The sequence below is a fragment of the Antechinus flavipes genome, chromosome 3, assembly GCF_016432865.1.
Source record: "Antechinus flavipes isolate AdamAnt ecotype Samford, QLD, Australia chromosome 3, AdamAnt_v2, whole genome shotgun sequence".
Lineage (NCBI taxonomy): Eukaryota > Metazoa > Chordata > Mammalia > Dasyuromorphia > Dasyuridae > Antechinus > Antechinus flavipes.
Window position 1 is genome coordinate 360,674,000 of NC_067400.1, and position 16,154 is coordinate 360,690,153.

At 38.4% G+C, this 16,154-nt stretch overlaps 1 protein-coding gene across 2 annotated transcripts in view; it reads left to right on the forward strand.

Annotated features, from left to right (window-relative positions):
* Nucleotides 1-3,228, forward strand: part of RAB3GAP1 (RAB3 GTPase activating protein catalytic subunit 1) — a 96,065-nt gene extending 92,837 nt beyond the window's left edge. Inside the window, exons 24-25 of one of the 2 annotated variants that reach the window (XM_051985784.1) lie at nucleotides 973-993; nucleotides 1,975-3,228. In XM_051985784.1, coding sequence (XP_051841744.1) covers nucleotides 973-993; nucleotides 1,975-2,211 — 258 coding nt within the window. In that variant the 3' untranslated portion in view covers nucleotides 2,212-3,228. The remainder of the gene's footprint in view (nucleotides 1-972; nucleotides 994-1,974) is intronic. The other variant, XM_051985786.1, reaches the window with a different exon arrangement.
* Nucleotides 3,229-16,154: the final 12,926 nt, after the last annotated feature.

Genomic DNA, 16,154 nt, shown 5'->3' on the forward strand with positions numbered 1-16,154 from the left:
CCTGAGTATTTTGCAGTATATCTTCTTGCTGCTTTGAAGAATATCATTTGCCTTCTTAGGCATTTAAAAAAATCCTATGGATTCTATTTCTTTGTGGAAATTGCTATGTATTGCATGATGTTAAGAGAAGTGAAGTAGTGAAAAGTAGTGAAGGCTCAGAGAATTATGAGTCAGAAATAAAAGTATCTTGTTGGTATATTTCAGGTTTTGAGGGAAAAAACTAAGGCAAAATGGTGCTCAATCTTATTCATAAAACTTTTTCTTTTAATAATTGATAATTTGTGTTACTTTAAAATTGAATTTAGAATGTTAGCATCTGAGTTTTTAAAAATTGCAGTTAAGTGACCAGGTTTCAGGAAGACTATCACAACTTCACTGATCTATCTTATCCACACAGCAGTGTTCATATATATTTTATCCTTTTCCTAAAAACAGTAAGTTTTAAATTAAGTTCATCACACTTTTTCTATATTGAGAACAATAATTCAGGAACATATATATATATATCCATATATTTTGAAAATTAATTCTAATATCATTTTTCTTGAGTCTTGCTAAAGTTATTTAACTTTAAGTTAATGTAGCTTTAAAAATTCAAGAGTTAAGTGTGTTTTCTGAGTCACAAATACTTATTTCTCTCCTATGCCCATACAGTGCACAAAAACTAGATTTTTTTGTCTCAATTCCTAATTAGCCAACATTAATTCCTAACTTTCCCTACCTTAGTCAGGCTGTCTGATGTATGGAGTAAACATGAAATAGCATAGTCTTTACTCTATTTGACACCCTTGTATAAACTGTATGTGTTTGTGCTATACTCTTGTTTGTCCCAATATTCTTTTGACAGGAACATATTCCTGAATATAGTGCATGCTGCCTTTGAAATAGTCGTGAAATCTGTCGTTTATCCCCTTATAAACCATCTTGCTTGTTTCTCTTTCATCACTGTTTCTTTTCTCACCCTTTCTCAAGCTGACTGAATCTTCTGATGAGGTAACAAATAGCCTTTGTCCCTCATACTCCTCCTTTCCATCTCTTGAGCTTCATGTAGGTCATTAAGACTAATCACTTCTCTTTCTCTCTGGGTCTGGACCTGTGATGTCATTGGTGTGAGGAAACTCTCCCTTCCAGTACAGATTGGCAGCTGTTGTATAACTTAGGGTCTTAATAGAGTTTTGGGGACAAGGGCACTGGGAGATTGTGATGCTTGCCCAAAGTCACTCCTTTGGAAGTCTCAAATATTTGGTTCTGGGTGTCCTTCTATCATAGTATGATTTTTATCTCTTTTTCCAAAACTGTTTTCCTCATGAATTATTGTAAAGTATAGGAGACTGAGTTCAATCTAGAAGAATATGGTTAAATGTGTAGTTCATGAAAGAAGCACACATCCCTTTGATATGTGGAACTTTTATAGGGTTTTACTTCATTGGCTGCCATCGTGTGGCAGCAATATCACTTGATAATGGACCACGTGAGAGGCCCTTACAAACCAACCACATTCTCCCTGATGAGTTTGGACCTCAGAAAGAAGAGATCTGAGCTTTGAAGGGACAGGATTAAATTTCTGTGTTCAGTAGTCTCCTCAGGGAATTCTCTGCATCACTCATGTTATTGAGGAGTCTGGGCTAACAGCCTTCAGGAATTCATGGGAAAAGTGCTGTTGGAGTGGTTAGCTATAAAGAAACCAAGGGAGATGCGGTTTCATGTCTCTCCCTCCTTTGGAGAGCTGAACTTACCGATCTCTTTACAGAATCTCCTTGTTTTCCTCCTATTTATTTATTTATACTCTTAGGCTGTTGCCATATTTCAAGCTTCTGTGTTGTGCTAGTCAGTAACCATAGCATAGCTGAATGCATCAGTGAGTAATGTGAAACATTCCAGTGTCTACTATCATGTTTAATCATCTGCCCTTTAAAAAAATTCAGAGTTCAGCCTTTGATTCCCTTCTGAATTTCACATCTGATTCTATTTAAGGCTGCAAGCATGGCTCCAGTGGAGGATGAACTGAAAAGGACCAGCTCTTCTGAAGAGCGGAGGCAGAATTCGGGGTCAGACTTCCCAGCCCCTGCGGGCCGGGAGCTCATTTTGCGTACCACCGTTCCGCGGCCTGCGCCCTACTCCAAAGCCCTTCCCCAGCGCATGTACAGCGTTCTCACCAAGGAGGACTTCAGACTTGCGGGGGCCTTTTCAGCTGATACCTCATTCTTCTGATGAGTTTTTTTAAGCGTTATCCATGTCTTCAGAGGTAATGCTAAACTCTTCTTCTTTGAGAGGAAGGGAGATTGTGCCAGCAAGTGACAGATGGCGTGGGGAGGACACTGTTCTGTTGAATGATCAAGAATCACCTTTCAGGGAATTAAACCAGCATCTGAAAGAGTCACCTGCATCACGCTGTGGTTATGATGTATCCTGGTGGGAACAGAGGAGATGTCGAGAGGCAGCCAAGCATTTTGAATGCTTAAATGGATTGAGAAATTTCTGCCCAAAGAGACAGCCCTGATCTAGTTTATTTAAAGAACTGAGGTAGACAGGCACTGTACAGAAGCTCAATCTCGAAAGGATAGGTAGTACACATTCTGTTCCTTTTCATGACAGTTCTTACAAGAAGAAGCCATTGTCCCACACTCACCATAAATATAAACATTAAATAATTGTATTTATTACTATCAAGTATAAAAAATAGGGAATTTACTCAGATTTCTGGATATTTCGGTTGTGTCTTCATTCCATAAAATCTTCATGGATATTTTAAAACTACTTAATCTCTTGTTCATACAATCACTCAATGGAAATCTTAATTACACTAGTTAACTCTTGATGTGCTGTTTTGTTGAGGGTTTTGTGTCTTTTTAAAATTCCAGCATTTCATGTAGTTAATCTATTTTTCCATAGAATTTTTCCCTAAATGGATTCTTTATGGTAACTACATATTAAACAACTTCATTGCAAATAGCTTTAAATATATCCTTTAATTTTTTGATACTGTACTTATGTAATAAAAATGTGATCCAGGCCAAAACTCTGTGTAAAATGCCTACTTGTAGATGTGTCCTCACTGCCCCTTGCTGTAAGTGTGCCCTTGTTTTCTTGTGCTGCCTTGGCCGTATGTTTAATGGAGCAAGGATGGAACACATGCTGTGAATGCAACCTGGAATATGGAAAGGATCATGCAGTCAGTAAAATTTGAATGTATATGTTTATGTCGTGAATAAAATTATTTTAAAGCAATATTTTGGGATGTCTGTTACGGTGAAGAGAAAGTGTATGGGGTAGGTGATGCTCCAACTTTTTTTTGTGTGTGAATCAATCATGCTGCATGTACCTTAAATCAGTTTGTGGTCTACCAATTCCAAAGTATCCAAATTATGATATAATCCTGTATAGCAAAAATAAGAACCGTGCCAATAAATCTTTGAGAACAGAAGCTCAGATTAATAGAATTGTATTAAGATATAAAGGGTATTTTTGGCTTTTTGCTTTTCATTTTAAAACAAGTCAGATATTGAGCACTGACATTTTGCAAAGGCTAATCTACTTTTGGCCATCTCCTTTATTTGGTGTGTGAAGGCTCTTGATTACTTTTAGTATATTTATCATTTAGTTTTTATTTCAATAAAGGGTCCTAAAAAATAAGTAAATCCAGATTGTAGGCCCTTTTCCAGAGTTTGGTCAGTTTTCTTTCAAAAGATAATGTGAGGTGAAGCCTTCAGACAGGGATGCTGTTTGTTTTTAAAAATATTATTTATTTTAAACATTTTTTTCTTTATAAATATTGAGTTCCAGATTTCTTCCCTTTCCTCCAAACTTTGAGAAGGCAAGCAAAATATCAATTATACATTGTGAAATCATGTAAAACAAACATTTTATATTCTCCATATTTCCCCCAAAAGCAAGAAAAATAAAGGAGAGAAAATCATAACTTCAATTTTCATGGAGTTCATCACCTCTCTCTAGAGGTAGATACCCTTTTTTCATGAAGAGTCCTTTGGAATTTTCTTGAATCACAATATTGATCAGAGTAACCAAGTCTCTCACAGTTGATCATCATTACAACATTGTTGCCATGTACAAAGATCTCCCTCTTCTTCCCACTTCACTTTGCATCAGTTCATATACATTTTAGAAGGCTGCTACTCTTTAACCTTTTACATTTTTTAACCTATTTAATTTACAAAATTTTACAAAAATTTAAATTTGACATAGTAGATTATAAGGAATGCCAGCTTTTCATCTTCTACATAACCCATTGAGGAGGATGGGATTATGTAGGAAGGTCTTCCAAGAACTACTGGTAATATCCCAATATCACCTCATGCTTAACCAATAACTTCCTTTTATGTAGCACTCAAATTTACTGAGCCTTTTTTCTCATAATATTCCTGTGTGCTAATAAATCTCTGTTGTCAAGGTTTAAGAAGTAAAAGCCTTAAGTTTTCTCAGTTTCTAAATAAGAGAACTTGTCTTTAACACTCCATCTTTTGATTAGCTTGGTGCTTTTCCTCACAGCACTCCACCTCTTTTCCTTTGCCATACTGGAGCATTACATAGGGTTTTCAATTAGCATAGGAAAAATAAAAGGTTTAGAGAGAATGTAAAAGATGAACTGAAGAACTGGGTGAAAAAAAAATGATAGAGTTGAAGAATTTGCTTTTTTTCCATGACATCTGACACAAGTCCCAAAAGAAAGAGAAACTTAATGGACATAAGAAATTCATGTTGAACAGTGAAGACAGATGATGAAATAACTAAGGGAACTTGTGAAATTACCTTTTTTTTAAGTTCTTTAAAAATCAGAAAATATGCATCACTTTAGGATGGGCAAAATGCTAACTTGCTTCAAAGTAGAGGATAGATAAAATGATCACTAGTATTTTAAAACTCTTCACATGGTATTTTTTCCTTATAAATCATTTCCTGATTTTCCTTTTCAGCCTTGATGCCTTTGTAAATCATCCTCACTACTCTCTTTTAACTCAACACACAGACACATACTTTCTGCCTGTTGAAATCCTTGATAGGTTATAGAGCCAGATAGCACCTCAGAAGCCGAACAAACCAATTGCTTCATTTTACAGATAAGAAAACTGGGGCCCAGGGAATTTTAAATGAGTTGTCCAAAGTCATAGAGGTAGCCCATGTTTAAGCCAAAAAAAGTGCCATTTCTCTTATCATCAAGCTTTTCCCCATCCTTCCTGCCCTCTCATAGTTTTTAAGTGATCTCAAATCTGATATCACTCTATCTGAACTGTTCCATACCTTAAGGTACACTAGATTTTTTTTTTTTAAGATTAGCTGGCTGAAGGTAAAAATAATGTCTTGTTTCAACTTTGTAACAGTGTTTGCTATAATACATCACAAGTAATAGTTTCTTGATAAACTTTCTTGAATTCAATCATCTCAGCAGATTTGGCAAGGCTGTGTAAATCAATTACTAAATAGGCCTAATTCTTTGTCATTGAACATGTACCTAACATAACCAATTGTGCTCCTTCTGATGAAGACTTTGAGGGATAAAGCAAAAATGTACAAAATGGAAATTGGACTTAAAAGTGAAGAAGCTTAACAGAATTTGAGAGTATGTCCTAAAAAGGCTTAATTTTTTCCCTTTTTGATGGGAATTTCATTTAATCCTATTCTGCCTCAGTTTCATGGCATGTAGGCCCCAAACCTAAAGAGAGATTTAATTGTTGTAAAGCATGCTGAAATCATTAAATATTGGGAATGGTCACTAAATCTGTTCCTGTATAAATCTTTTTGACTTATACCAGCACAAATTTTTTTTGAATTTGCACTTTTTTTAAAAGCTCAGTATTTATGTCCTTGATTCATGTATACACATATGTTCCCAGTGGGGATTACTAAGGATGGGAGGAAAGAAGAAAATGGAAGCAAATTGATAACTTGGAGGAGAAATACCTAATACTGATGCTACTGATGGTATCAAAATATCCACCAACAGGGCTGCTGGGTATGTAAAGAAGAGGTGGGTCAAAATGTGATGAAAACGTCCAGCTCTCTCCCCCACCCCCCAAAGCCCAAGCCTGAGTGCCTTTGCATTCTGTTCAGTCAGCAAGGAGCCATGTGCCTCGAGTGCCTTACGTTCTTAAGTTGCGTCTCTCGGACAAAGGGTTTCAGGAATGGGTCTGAAATCTGATTTTTTAACTCTTTGAATTGGAAGATTTCAGCGTCTCTTACTTTAGTTTTTGGAAATGACGTAACTGCCAGAATTTCTTGGTGTCAGCTTGGAAATGTAATTTTGGCTGAATCCTGAAATGCTCAAATTTAGCTTCTTTACATTAGCCTCGCTCATTTGCCAAAAAATATGGTCCCTGCTTTACCAGGTACTGGTGGACTCTCTAAACCAGAGTCTCATCATCCCGGGAAGGTTTTCTGGTAACGGTAGTTGTGAAGAGCAATTGGAGAGGATGTTGTATGGTTACCTTTAGTGATGCTCACTTGCTGAAAGAGACAAGCCAGGCCTGCGTCCTGTCCCTGTCTGGCCGAGCCAGCTTCCACAAAGTGGGGGCACAAGGCAGGGGGGAGAGAGCTGGAAGCGGGGAACAGTTTTATGAAATTTGCCCAAGTTGGCTGTGCCTTTTTCATTTTATCCTGGTGTCCCCAGCACAACATCCTGCCTACAGTATGTAATAAGTGCTCATTTAAATGGATTGGAATGAATACCTAAATGCCAATTTAGATACTTAGAATGTTCTTCCCTTTTCTTAGCTCTTGAGCATATCCTTGTCCCTTTGTCAATTCAGGAAAAAAAATTTTTTTGCACAAAAACTTGACCCAGAGATCAAGTTTTTAAATTTGAAACCTGTAGGTTTTTGTTGAGCTATCCTAGAATATCTTACAATAAGATGGTGATTTTAAAGGAATAACTCCTATTAAAGCACTTGCTTTATTAAAAGGCATTATTTATAAGGAAGAAAAAAGAAAGCATTCAGATGAGATTGCTTCTAACAAGCCATCAAGTATTTTTTAATGGTAGCCACTGGACTTGAACCATGCACTATATTTGGCCATGGGAATAAGGGGAAGGTATAATACAAGAGAAATAAGAGGTGTACTTGTTGGTTCACTGATGAGATGTTATTAAAAGCAATTTTTTAAATCTCCTAACCTTTACCAATATTCACCCAAGTACTGATTGGTTTTTAATGACTGGTTCCCCCAAAACAAAATCTGTAGGAGAATAAAATGATATGGTTGGATGAGACAGTCTGATAAACTTGAAGCAATCTAACATAGGAGGAAGAGTGTTGGATTTGGAGTCAGAGTGCCTCTGTGTGAACTTCTCTGGGTCCTCATCTTTAAGTTAGGATGCTGCCATAATTACTAGGATGCCTTTCAGTAATAACTCTGTTACACAGTGTTCCACCTCTCCTCTCATTGTCTCCAGACCAATAGCACCTTCCCGTGATGGTACCCAATGAAGGTAAGGTAAAAATCAGCATTTCTATAGGTTTGCAAAGAGCTTTACAAATATTTCATTTTATCTTCACATTTATACTTCACAAAAGTAAACACTTATTGTCTCCCATCTTATAGTTATGGAAACTGAGACAGATCAAGTGACTTACCCAGCATCATACAGCAAGTGTCTGAGGTAAAATTTGAACTCAGGTCTTCTTGACTCAGGTCTAGCACTTCATCCAGTTGGCTGTCCATTTAATAAGAATCCTAAAATTTGTAAAAATCTTTCTCAAGATCAGTCCTACATTCTGTATTAACCTGACTTTGCATAGTTCGCCCCCTCCCCCCCACTTCTCATCAGTGAGTGCAGCTGTGTTTATTGAGATTGCACAGAAGTCATGCCAAATTGCTGGTAAAGTTCTTGCTGTGAACAAGTAATGATCAAGCCTAAGGGTAATAAATATCTGCTCTTCTATTGCCAACTGGCTGTCAGGGATGGTTTCAGGAGATTCACAAGGTAATGTACTGTAAGGGAAGAGCCACAAATGGGTTGGAGGAGAAGACTATTGAGAAGGCAAAAACATTTAAAAAAAAAACACCCTAAGTCCTATATTGGATTAATTAACTTGGTTAAGGGCAGAGGAGTACATAAATAAAGTCTTTAGGAAGACTGGCCAATTCAGGTTCCCCCTTTTCTGTTTTGCTCTTATTTCCATTTAAACTGCAGAAATGATTTGGAAGTAGCTAGAAAGCACTTACCCAGTGACAGAATCTGGAAAAGAGGCCTTTGGAGTGGGAGTCTGGGGGAGGAGGGGGACATAATATTCCCAAACCCAGAAAAAGCCATCTATGGTTTTGTCAAAAAAGTCATCAGAGAAGCTGCAGCCTACTCTGCTAATGCATCTCCTTGAGAACAGCCTCACTGATTCACAATGTGTAACCTCAAATCATCTCTCAATTCAGCCATCGTGTAATATAATAATCCTTGCCTTCTTGTCCAGTCATGGGGAACAGAGAACTTAGTACTCAAGCCCTTGAGAGATAATTCATCTAAAAGAAACTTGAGTCATAAGAATACAATTATTATATTCTAAGAATTGTACCATTTGGGGAAAGATCCTGATGTCTGAAATGGCTTCCAACTCAAGGATTCTAGATAATAAACGAGGGAAATCCAAGGCTAGAAACCTTTTTTTTCCTTTTTAGTTATTCTTTGATAGATCTAAAAGGAGAATGAGAAGCAGTCTTCTAACAGCTAATTCATGTCTTAGTCTTGATTAGACAAACAAAAATAAAACAGCAAAGGCTACTTTTGTTCTCCTTGAACCATGCATGGGTAAGTAGTATGTGGGATGTTTGTACTTCTTAAAAAAATGACAAAGACATCAACAAACATGAATATTTCCATTTACAAAGAAGAATTTTTTAAAAGATTTGTATCTGAAACTGAAATTATATGAGGGGTGTCAAACAAACACAGATAGAAATGGTAGCCACTAAGCCATTCATAAAGATTCCTGTGGGCCACAAAGTGAAACTTATAAAATGGTGTATGTGTTTAAATACATTAACACATTAAAATCAAATAGGAACTACATTTTAATCTAGTTTGGTGATATTTAGGAGTGGCCACATATTTAATACCTCTGCATTATTATATATGGATTAGATCTTTAAAAAGTGTTAAATTTAAGGTGGTAGTAGTAAACTGTTGAATTTCTGTGTGCCCTCCTGAACTTTCTTCTTTCTCAGAATATTTTTGAAATATTTCATCAAGCTACTTTTCCTTTTTTTAATTTTTGCATCACTATTATACACAAATTCCCCATATCCTTCCTCTCATATCTGCTTCCTTAATACCCTCAAGAAGAGCTGAGCAAAACATCCACACTTTTGCTAGGGTAATGTGAATTACTCAATCTATAAGCATTTATTAAGAGCTTACTAGATATAAGGTAATGTGTTAAGTAGCTAGAATTCTTAGGCTCATCTTATTTAAATGCTTTTTAAAAAAATAGTTGATGTACAGTAGGAAAATCAAAAGTTTATTAACTCATAATACTATGTCAAGTTTGAATAGCAACTTAATTATATGTGAAAATACTACCATGAATTTTTACAACAAATTTGCTGAGCAAGGCACCCTGGGAAATTATTACACAATGTACAAAGTGGGGGTCCAATCCTCGAGAAACTTATAATATGCCTTTCTCGTAATAGATTCTCCATTAGATGAAAAAATAAATGTAGAGCTGAAACAAATCTTAGAGGTCATTTGGTCCAACCCCTCTCATTGTGCTGATGTGGAAACAGACACAAAAAGGTTCAATATGTGTTCAAGATCATACAGTAAACTGGATTGTTTCCCCAAGTCCCTCGTGCTCCAATACATAGATTTAGGACTAGAAGGAGAGTCTTTAAAACATTCAATGCAACCTTCTCAGGCCCCTGAAGGAACAGGACAGGTAGCTACAACTATTTCCAAAGATTGTTTATATCGTTTACAAGACAGTTTAAGAACCAAGCTAGATTGAGAACTAAAAAGTTGGGAAAGCACCCATGAAATGATTGGAGACCTATTTGGTCAAAATAATAAATGAGTTTGATCCCTTTTCCCTGTTTCTTCCTCTCCTATTTACCCAGATTCAGGTCAGTTAACCTAGAATACCTTGAGTCTTTGAGCTACTTTCTGATGACTGTATTTTAAGCAGTATCAGACAGGAAAAAAGAAAGCAATGATGAATCCCTTACAATGTCTTTCTTCCTCCTTTGCACTATTTCAGATTTTTTTGGCCTGGTATTACCAGAAGAAATGACTTATAGTGGATAGCTAGAGAAGGCCCTCAGTGAAGAAAGGGACTTCTCACGCCCTCAAGCCCCAACACCAGACCTCGGAGCCGCCAGTAGCTATTTGAGTGCTCCCACTGGGCCTGAGGCTCCAGAGGTCTCAGTGAAGTCTTGGATCATGATGATTCCAGGGTTTTGAGGGCCCACTGCTCCGCAGGTTACTTGAACTTGTTTTACCTAAGTGGGATGGTCATGTGTGCGCCTTAAGCAGCAAATCACAAGACTCTGAATTCTGAGCTCCTTAAGCCTGCGGTACCACAACCAGGTTTCTGCCCAGAAATCACACATGCTGCTTCCAGTATCGATCAAGCAATGGGAATGCAATCTATATGATGATGATGACATTGCAAAAGCAACTGGCTTTAAACTCTGATCAATTCAGTGATCATCTATGATTTCAGAAGCCAGCAGATGAAACCTGCTACTGGCTTCCTGATTCAGGGAGCAGACAGACATGGCCAATCTAAGAATATATTCTATTTGACTGTGGTTGGGAATTTTTTTCTTTTCATTAAAAGGAGGAGGAGGCAAGAGGGAGAGAAAAATTGAGTTGAAAAAAAATATTTGTAGCAAGAAAAAGTGTGAATTTTAAGCTTAAAAAAAAGAGAAAGCCCTTTCCCCCAAATGCTGCCAAAGGCAAAAGAAGCAATTGTCTGAGCCCTCCAAGACAGAAGTCCAGTCCAAGGCCTTCAAGATTAAGAAAGTGTGGCTGAAGGATCTCTATAGCCACAAAAAGAAGATCTGAATATCCCCCACCTTCAAGGGACTCAAGGCATTAAGACTTTGAAGGCCCCAAATACCCTTGAAAAAGTGCCCGGGAGAAACAAGCTTGATCCCTCTTGCCATCATCAAATTTCTGTTGATCATAAGTTTGCTAGGAACATTGAAGCCAACATCCTCATCTATATTTTGGTGTCCAGGCCTATAAGCATCAGTCCAAGCAAGTGGTAAAGAAGCCCCCATGACCGTCACTATAGCCAAGGTCAACACACAGACCCAGCCTGACGCAGAGAACAAGTCCTATGTCCTCCTCGTTCCTGGCTCGGAGGCTTCGGATATGGCCGACAAAAGTGGAATCCTAAAATCTATCCAGCTGTCCTGCTCCACATAGAATAAAATGTTTTCCAGTTTGTTTTTTAAAAAGAGGAGGTAGCTTCCTGTAACATGGCTTCCCTGGTCACCCCATGTTGTGGTTTTCTTAGTTTAAGCCTTTACCAGAAAAGTGACATAGGGAGCTAATTAGATCTATATAACAAATGATATGACACTGATTTGATTTTTTTATAAAGTTCTTTAGCCAAGTAAAAGTTTAAGTAAATAATGAGGGGTCAATATTACTTTTCATTATTCACATTTGTCTTTTTTTGGCCCTATTTTTGGCCAAGTACACTCTTTATTTTTGTCCAGGTTATATAACAAGGGAACCACATTCTTAGTAACATACTGTCATTCTTTTGCATTATCTTGCCTGGATGAAGAAAAGAAATATTTTTAGAGTGTGAATTTCCCAAATGTTCTGAACTATTCTGGGACTAAAATAATAATGTCATGGGGGAAAAAAAGATAGTAAGGAAAGGGCCAAGTTTTCTCTTCTATGGTTAATATTAAACATCTATGGAAAAAGCTTCCCTGTCTACCCAGGGAAATGGAGATGACTGGGAATGGGATAAATGCCTTCCTGACCTCTCACATAGGGATGATGAAGAGGCTAGACTTTTCAGAGAAGGTTCCGAAATCTTACAAGCAGAATCCAAATTGTGGGGCCTCTTTTAATTTTCTTTTGCCCTAATGCTTTGAAAAGGGCAGGGGTTAGAGCCCTGAGAATCAGAAAGACTTCTAATCCAGCCTCAGACTAGTGGTAACTATGTGATCCTGGGCAAGTCATTCAACCCCCTTTGCCTCAGTTTCTAATCTGTAAAGTGGTCTAGAGAAAGCAATGGAATACCACTCTGGGATCTTTGCCAAAAACAATCCAACTGGGGTCACAGAATTGGGCACAACTGAAATGAGTGAACAATGTCTTGAGATAATATTTATTGAGCATTTATTAGGCACTTTATACACACCGGGGACTATGCTAAGTCTTGAAAAGACAACAGTTTTTGCCTTCAGGGATCTTACATTCTGATGTTAGAGTCAACATGTACATACAATTCATAAAATACAAGATAATCTTGGAGGACAAGGCACTAGTAGCCTGGTGGGTAGAGATGAAGGACTTCTCCAATGCTTGACCTAAGTCTTATTACAAGAAACCAATAATTTGTGGAGGACAATTCTAGGGAAAATAGCTTCTTTGTAAGCCCCAAGAAATCATTCTAAAGTGACTGAATGATTGAAATACCGTTTATTAAGTGCTTATTCTATGTCAGGCACAGTGCTGAGCACTGGAAATAAAAATAAAAAAGCCAGACAGTCCTTACTCACAAGGAATTCACATTCTAATAGGTTTATTGTCTCTATCTTCACTTCTGTTTTTCTTTAAAGGATCAATTCATTTGCCTTTCCTCCCCTATTTTTAATTGTATATATTTGGTGTTCACTTTTACTCTCAAACCCAAATTCTCAGAGTTGGTGTCCAGACTCACAGCAGAGAGGCCATCTTCAAATTCCTCCCTCTTTCTCCTTGGGACCCTCTATCCAATTTGTTTTCAGATCCTACTTTAGTAATATCTCCTTTACATGTATCCTTCAGTGCCTCACTCCTGGACTGAAGTCTCTCCCTACTCCAGTCCCTTCTTCTCTCAGTTATAAAACTGGTCTTCTGAAAGCACATCTCCCATCTGATAAATCTCAGTGGTTCCCCATCATTTCCATGATCAAATACAAATTCCTGGTTGGCCTTTAAAGCCTTTCATGACCAGGATTCTTACTACCTTTCCATTTTTCTTTTTAAAGATTTATTTATTTTTATAGCTTTTTATTTACAAGTTATATGCATGGATAATTTTACAGCATTGACAACTGCCAAACTTTTTGTTCCAATTTTTCCCCTCCTTCCCCCCACCCCCTCCCCCAGATGGCAGGTTGACCAATACACGTTAAATATGTTAAAGTATAAATTAAATACAATATAAGTATACATGTCCAAACAATTATTTTGCTGTACAAAAAGAATCCTTTCCATTTTTCTTAATGCTTCTCCTCCCTTACATGTACTTTGTGATCCAGTGACACACTGGCCTCCTTGTTCCTTGCATGACACATCTCTTAACTCTGCATTTTCACTAGCTGTCTCCCATACTTAGAATTTTCTTCCTCCTTATTTCTTGGCTTCCCTGGTTTCCTTCAAATTCCAGATAAAATTTCACTTCTTCTTCTATGGATCATCTCCAATTGGTTCTGCATATAATTTACTTGTACATAATTGTTTACAGTGTCCCCCATTATTATATGAACACCTTGAGAAAATGGACCATAATCTTTACCTTTCTCTGTATCCCCTGCACTTACTTAGAATAATTCCTAGCACAGAGCAGGTACTTAAATACTTGACACCCCTGAACTCCATGTATTCATTCTATTTGTTTACTGGCTTTTTTGGAAAGATGTTTAACAGGAAAGCTCCTGGGAACACATTCCCAATAAATGGTATTGAACATATTCAACACATGTTAAACACATTAAACACATTTAATACCATAGCTTAATGAGTATCTTTACATGGAATTCAAGGAAAACTTCCTAAGACAGATCCTCATAACTATACTTTAAATTTACAGGGGTCCTCAAACTATGGCCTGCAGGCCAGATGCGGCAACTGAGGACGTTTATCCCCCTCACCCAGGGCTATGAAATTTCTTTATTTAAAGGCCCACAAAACAGTGAACTGTCCCCCGATTTAAAAAGTTTGAGGACCCCTGCCTTAAAAGAATCATGAAAATAGTTCAATTCAACAGGGAGTGCTTATGTCCCATCCTGCATCAGAATTAAAAGCAATTGTTCCCTAAGCTTGAAATAATTGACAATCTAGTTGAAATAGCAATAGATTAAGACAATAGGTAGGGCCACAGATCTGGAAGCACAGAATGCATTTTCGAGCCTCTTGTTCTTCTGTGGCCACAGTATGATGGCCTCTTAGAATCTCAGATTTGGAAGGGACCTTAGAAGTAGAAATCCCCTTGGAAATATTCTCAACAAGTCATCACCAGCTTCTGGTGGAAGCCTGCTATAGTAGGTCTGACATTAGAATGAAATGAAATGATACATACACAGCTTATTTAACAGTTGACAGAAGGTCTGCTTAACCACAGTATAGTAAGAATATGGTGCCCCTCATCTCCACATGGAAATGTCATTGGGGTAGAACTGTGGTAACTTCTGTGGCCTCAAGACATCAGCCAGTTCTGAAGAGGCTTGACTTTGTCTATACTTTTAGGTAAGTAGATATATCTGGACCCTGACTCTGAGAATTTGAGATAAAATGCATAATTGGTACGGACCATGGAGAAAATCATTGGATAGCAACGTGAAAGAGGGATTGGTGAGAGGATGGGCCGGAGACAGTGAAACGGTCGAGGAGATTATTACCGGAGGCTTACTGGTGATGATCCTCCATCCTGAAAAGAACCAAGATGGCACCGTGAAGACTGGGGCCCATCTACCACAAGTTGGGCATAAAGAGTCCACATGGGCCTCCGGAGAGCAAATACGTCTATACACATTTGAGTTCTGGCAATCCCACTTGCTCCCAGAATTCAGCTTCTTTGATGGGGACCAGAGTTTTTCAGAGACCTTGAGAACGTCCTTGTGTCACTTTTTCTGAGCACCGTGGGAGTATCTGCCTAGTGGGGGAACTCCCTGTGAAATGTGCCTTTAGGCCAAAGTGTTCTGGGCATTCAGGCTGTGCTCAGCCTGCAATAGACTTAAATACTCCCTAGACTCCAGAAAGGACCTCGTGGCTGGCACCTTGTCCTGCTGGGGGATCTTCCCAGGACGATCCGCTCCTGGCCCAGTGCTCCTGGCCCTGGCAGGTGAGCTCAGCTCTGCAGACCTTCAGTTTGGGAGCCGGTCCCATAGCTCTCCTCTCCCCCACTTTCCTCTGGAGCCTCCCAAGCACTGAGCTCTCTCTGGCAGGGCCTGCCCCAATCAGAGCAGCTGCAGGGGAAGTGGAGAAGAAATGAGAGTCTATAGGAGTTGGCAAATGATCGGATGTGTGGGATGAGAAGAGGAAGAAAGCAAAGAGAAAAAATGATTCCAAGGTAACTGGAAGGATAGTGGAGCCAGAAAAAGAGGAATTGGGGGAGGAGAGGAGGGGAAAGAAGTGGAGATGGAGTTGGCTGTCTACAAGATGTTGGGAATTAACAAGATCTGGCAAATGATTGGATGCACAGGGTGATGGAGGATGACTCTCCTTCAGCCCACAAAGCATAGCCTCTTCCTTGCTCTGCCTTGGTTAGAGAGCCGGCTGGCAGGCAGGCAGTAGGGAAGGGGACAAGAAAGAGACTTCTTTAAGCCTGGGAGAAGAGAGATGAGGCAGCCTTTGTCTCCTTTATCTTAGCAGTCTGGAACTAAATTCAAATCCTGGTCTCCCTTTCCACTTAGCTTTATCATCCTGGGCAAGCCATTTACACTTTCTTTGAGCCACAATGTCCTTAAAGGTAAAACAGGGTACCTACATCTCAGGACTATTAAGGGAATCAATTGAGATAATGTATGTAAAGCACTTAACAACATTAAAGATTATGTGAATGTCAACTATTATTAGCATACTCATTTCATTCCACCACATACTTATGTGAAGGCTTATCTCTGTTGGTCCATGAACTATCATCCATTTAACCTAGCCAGTACTCAAAAGAATAAGGCCTGGACCAGTTTTCCTTGCCATCTGGTTCATTGTCATCTCTACAGCACAGCATGGATATGCTTAAAATATTATATGATGA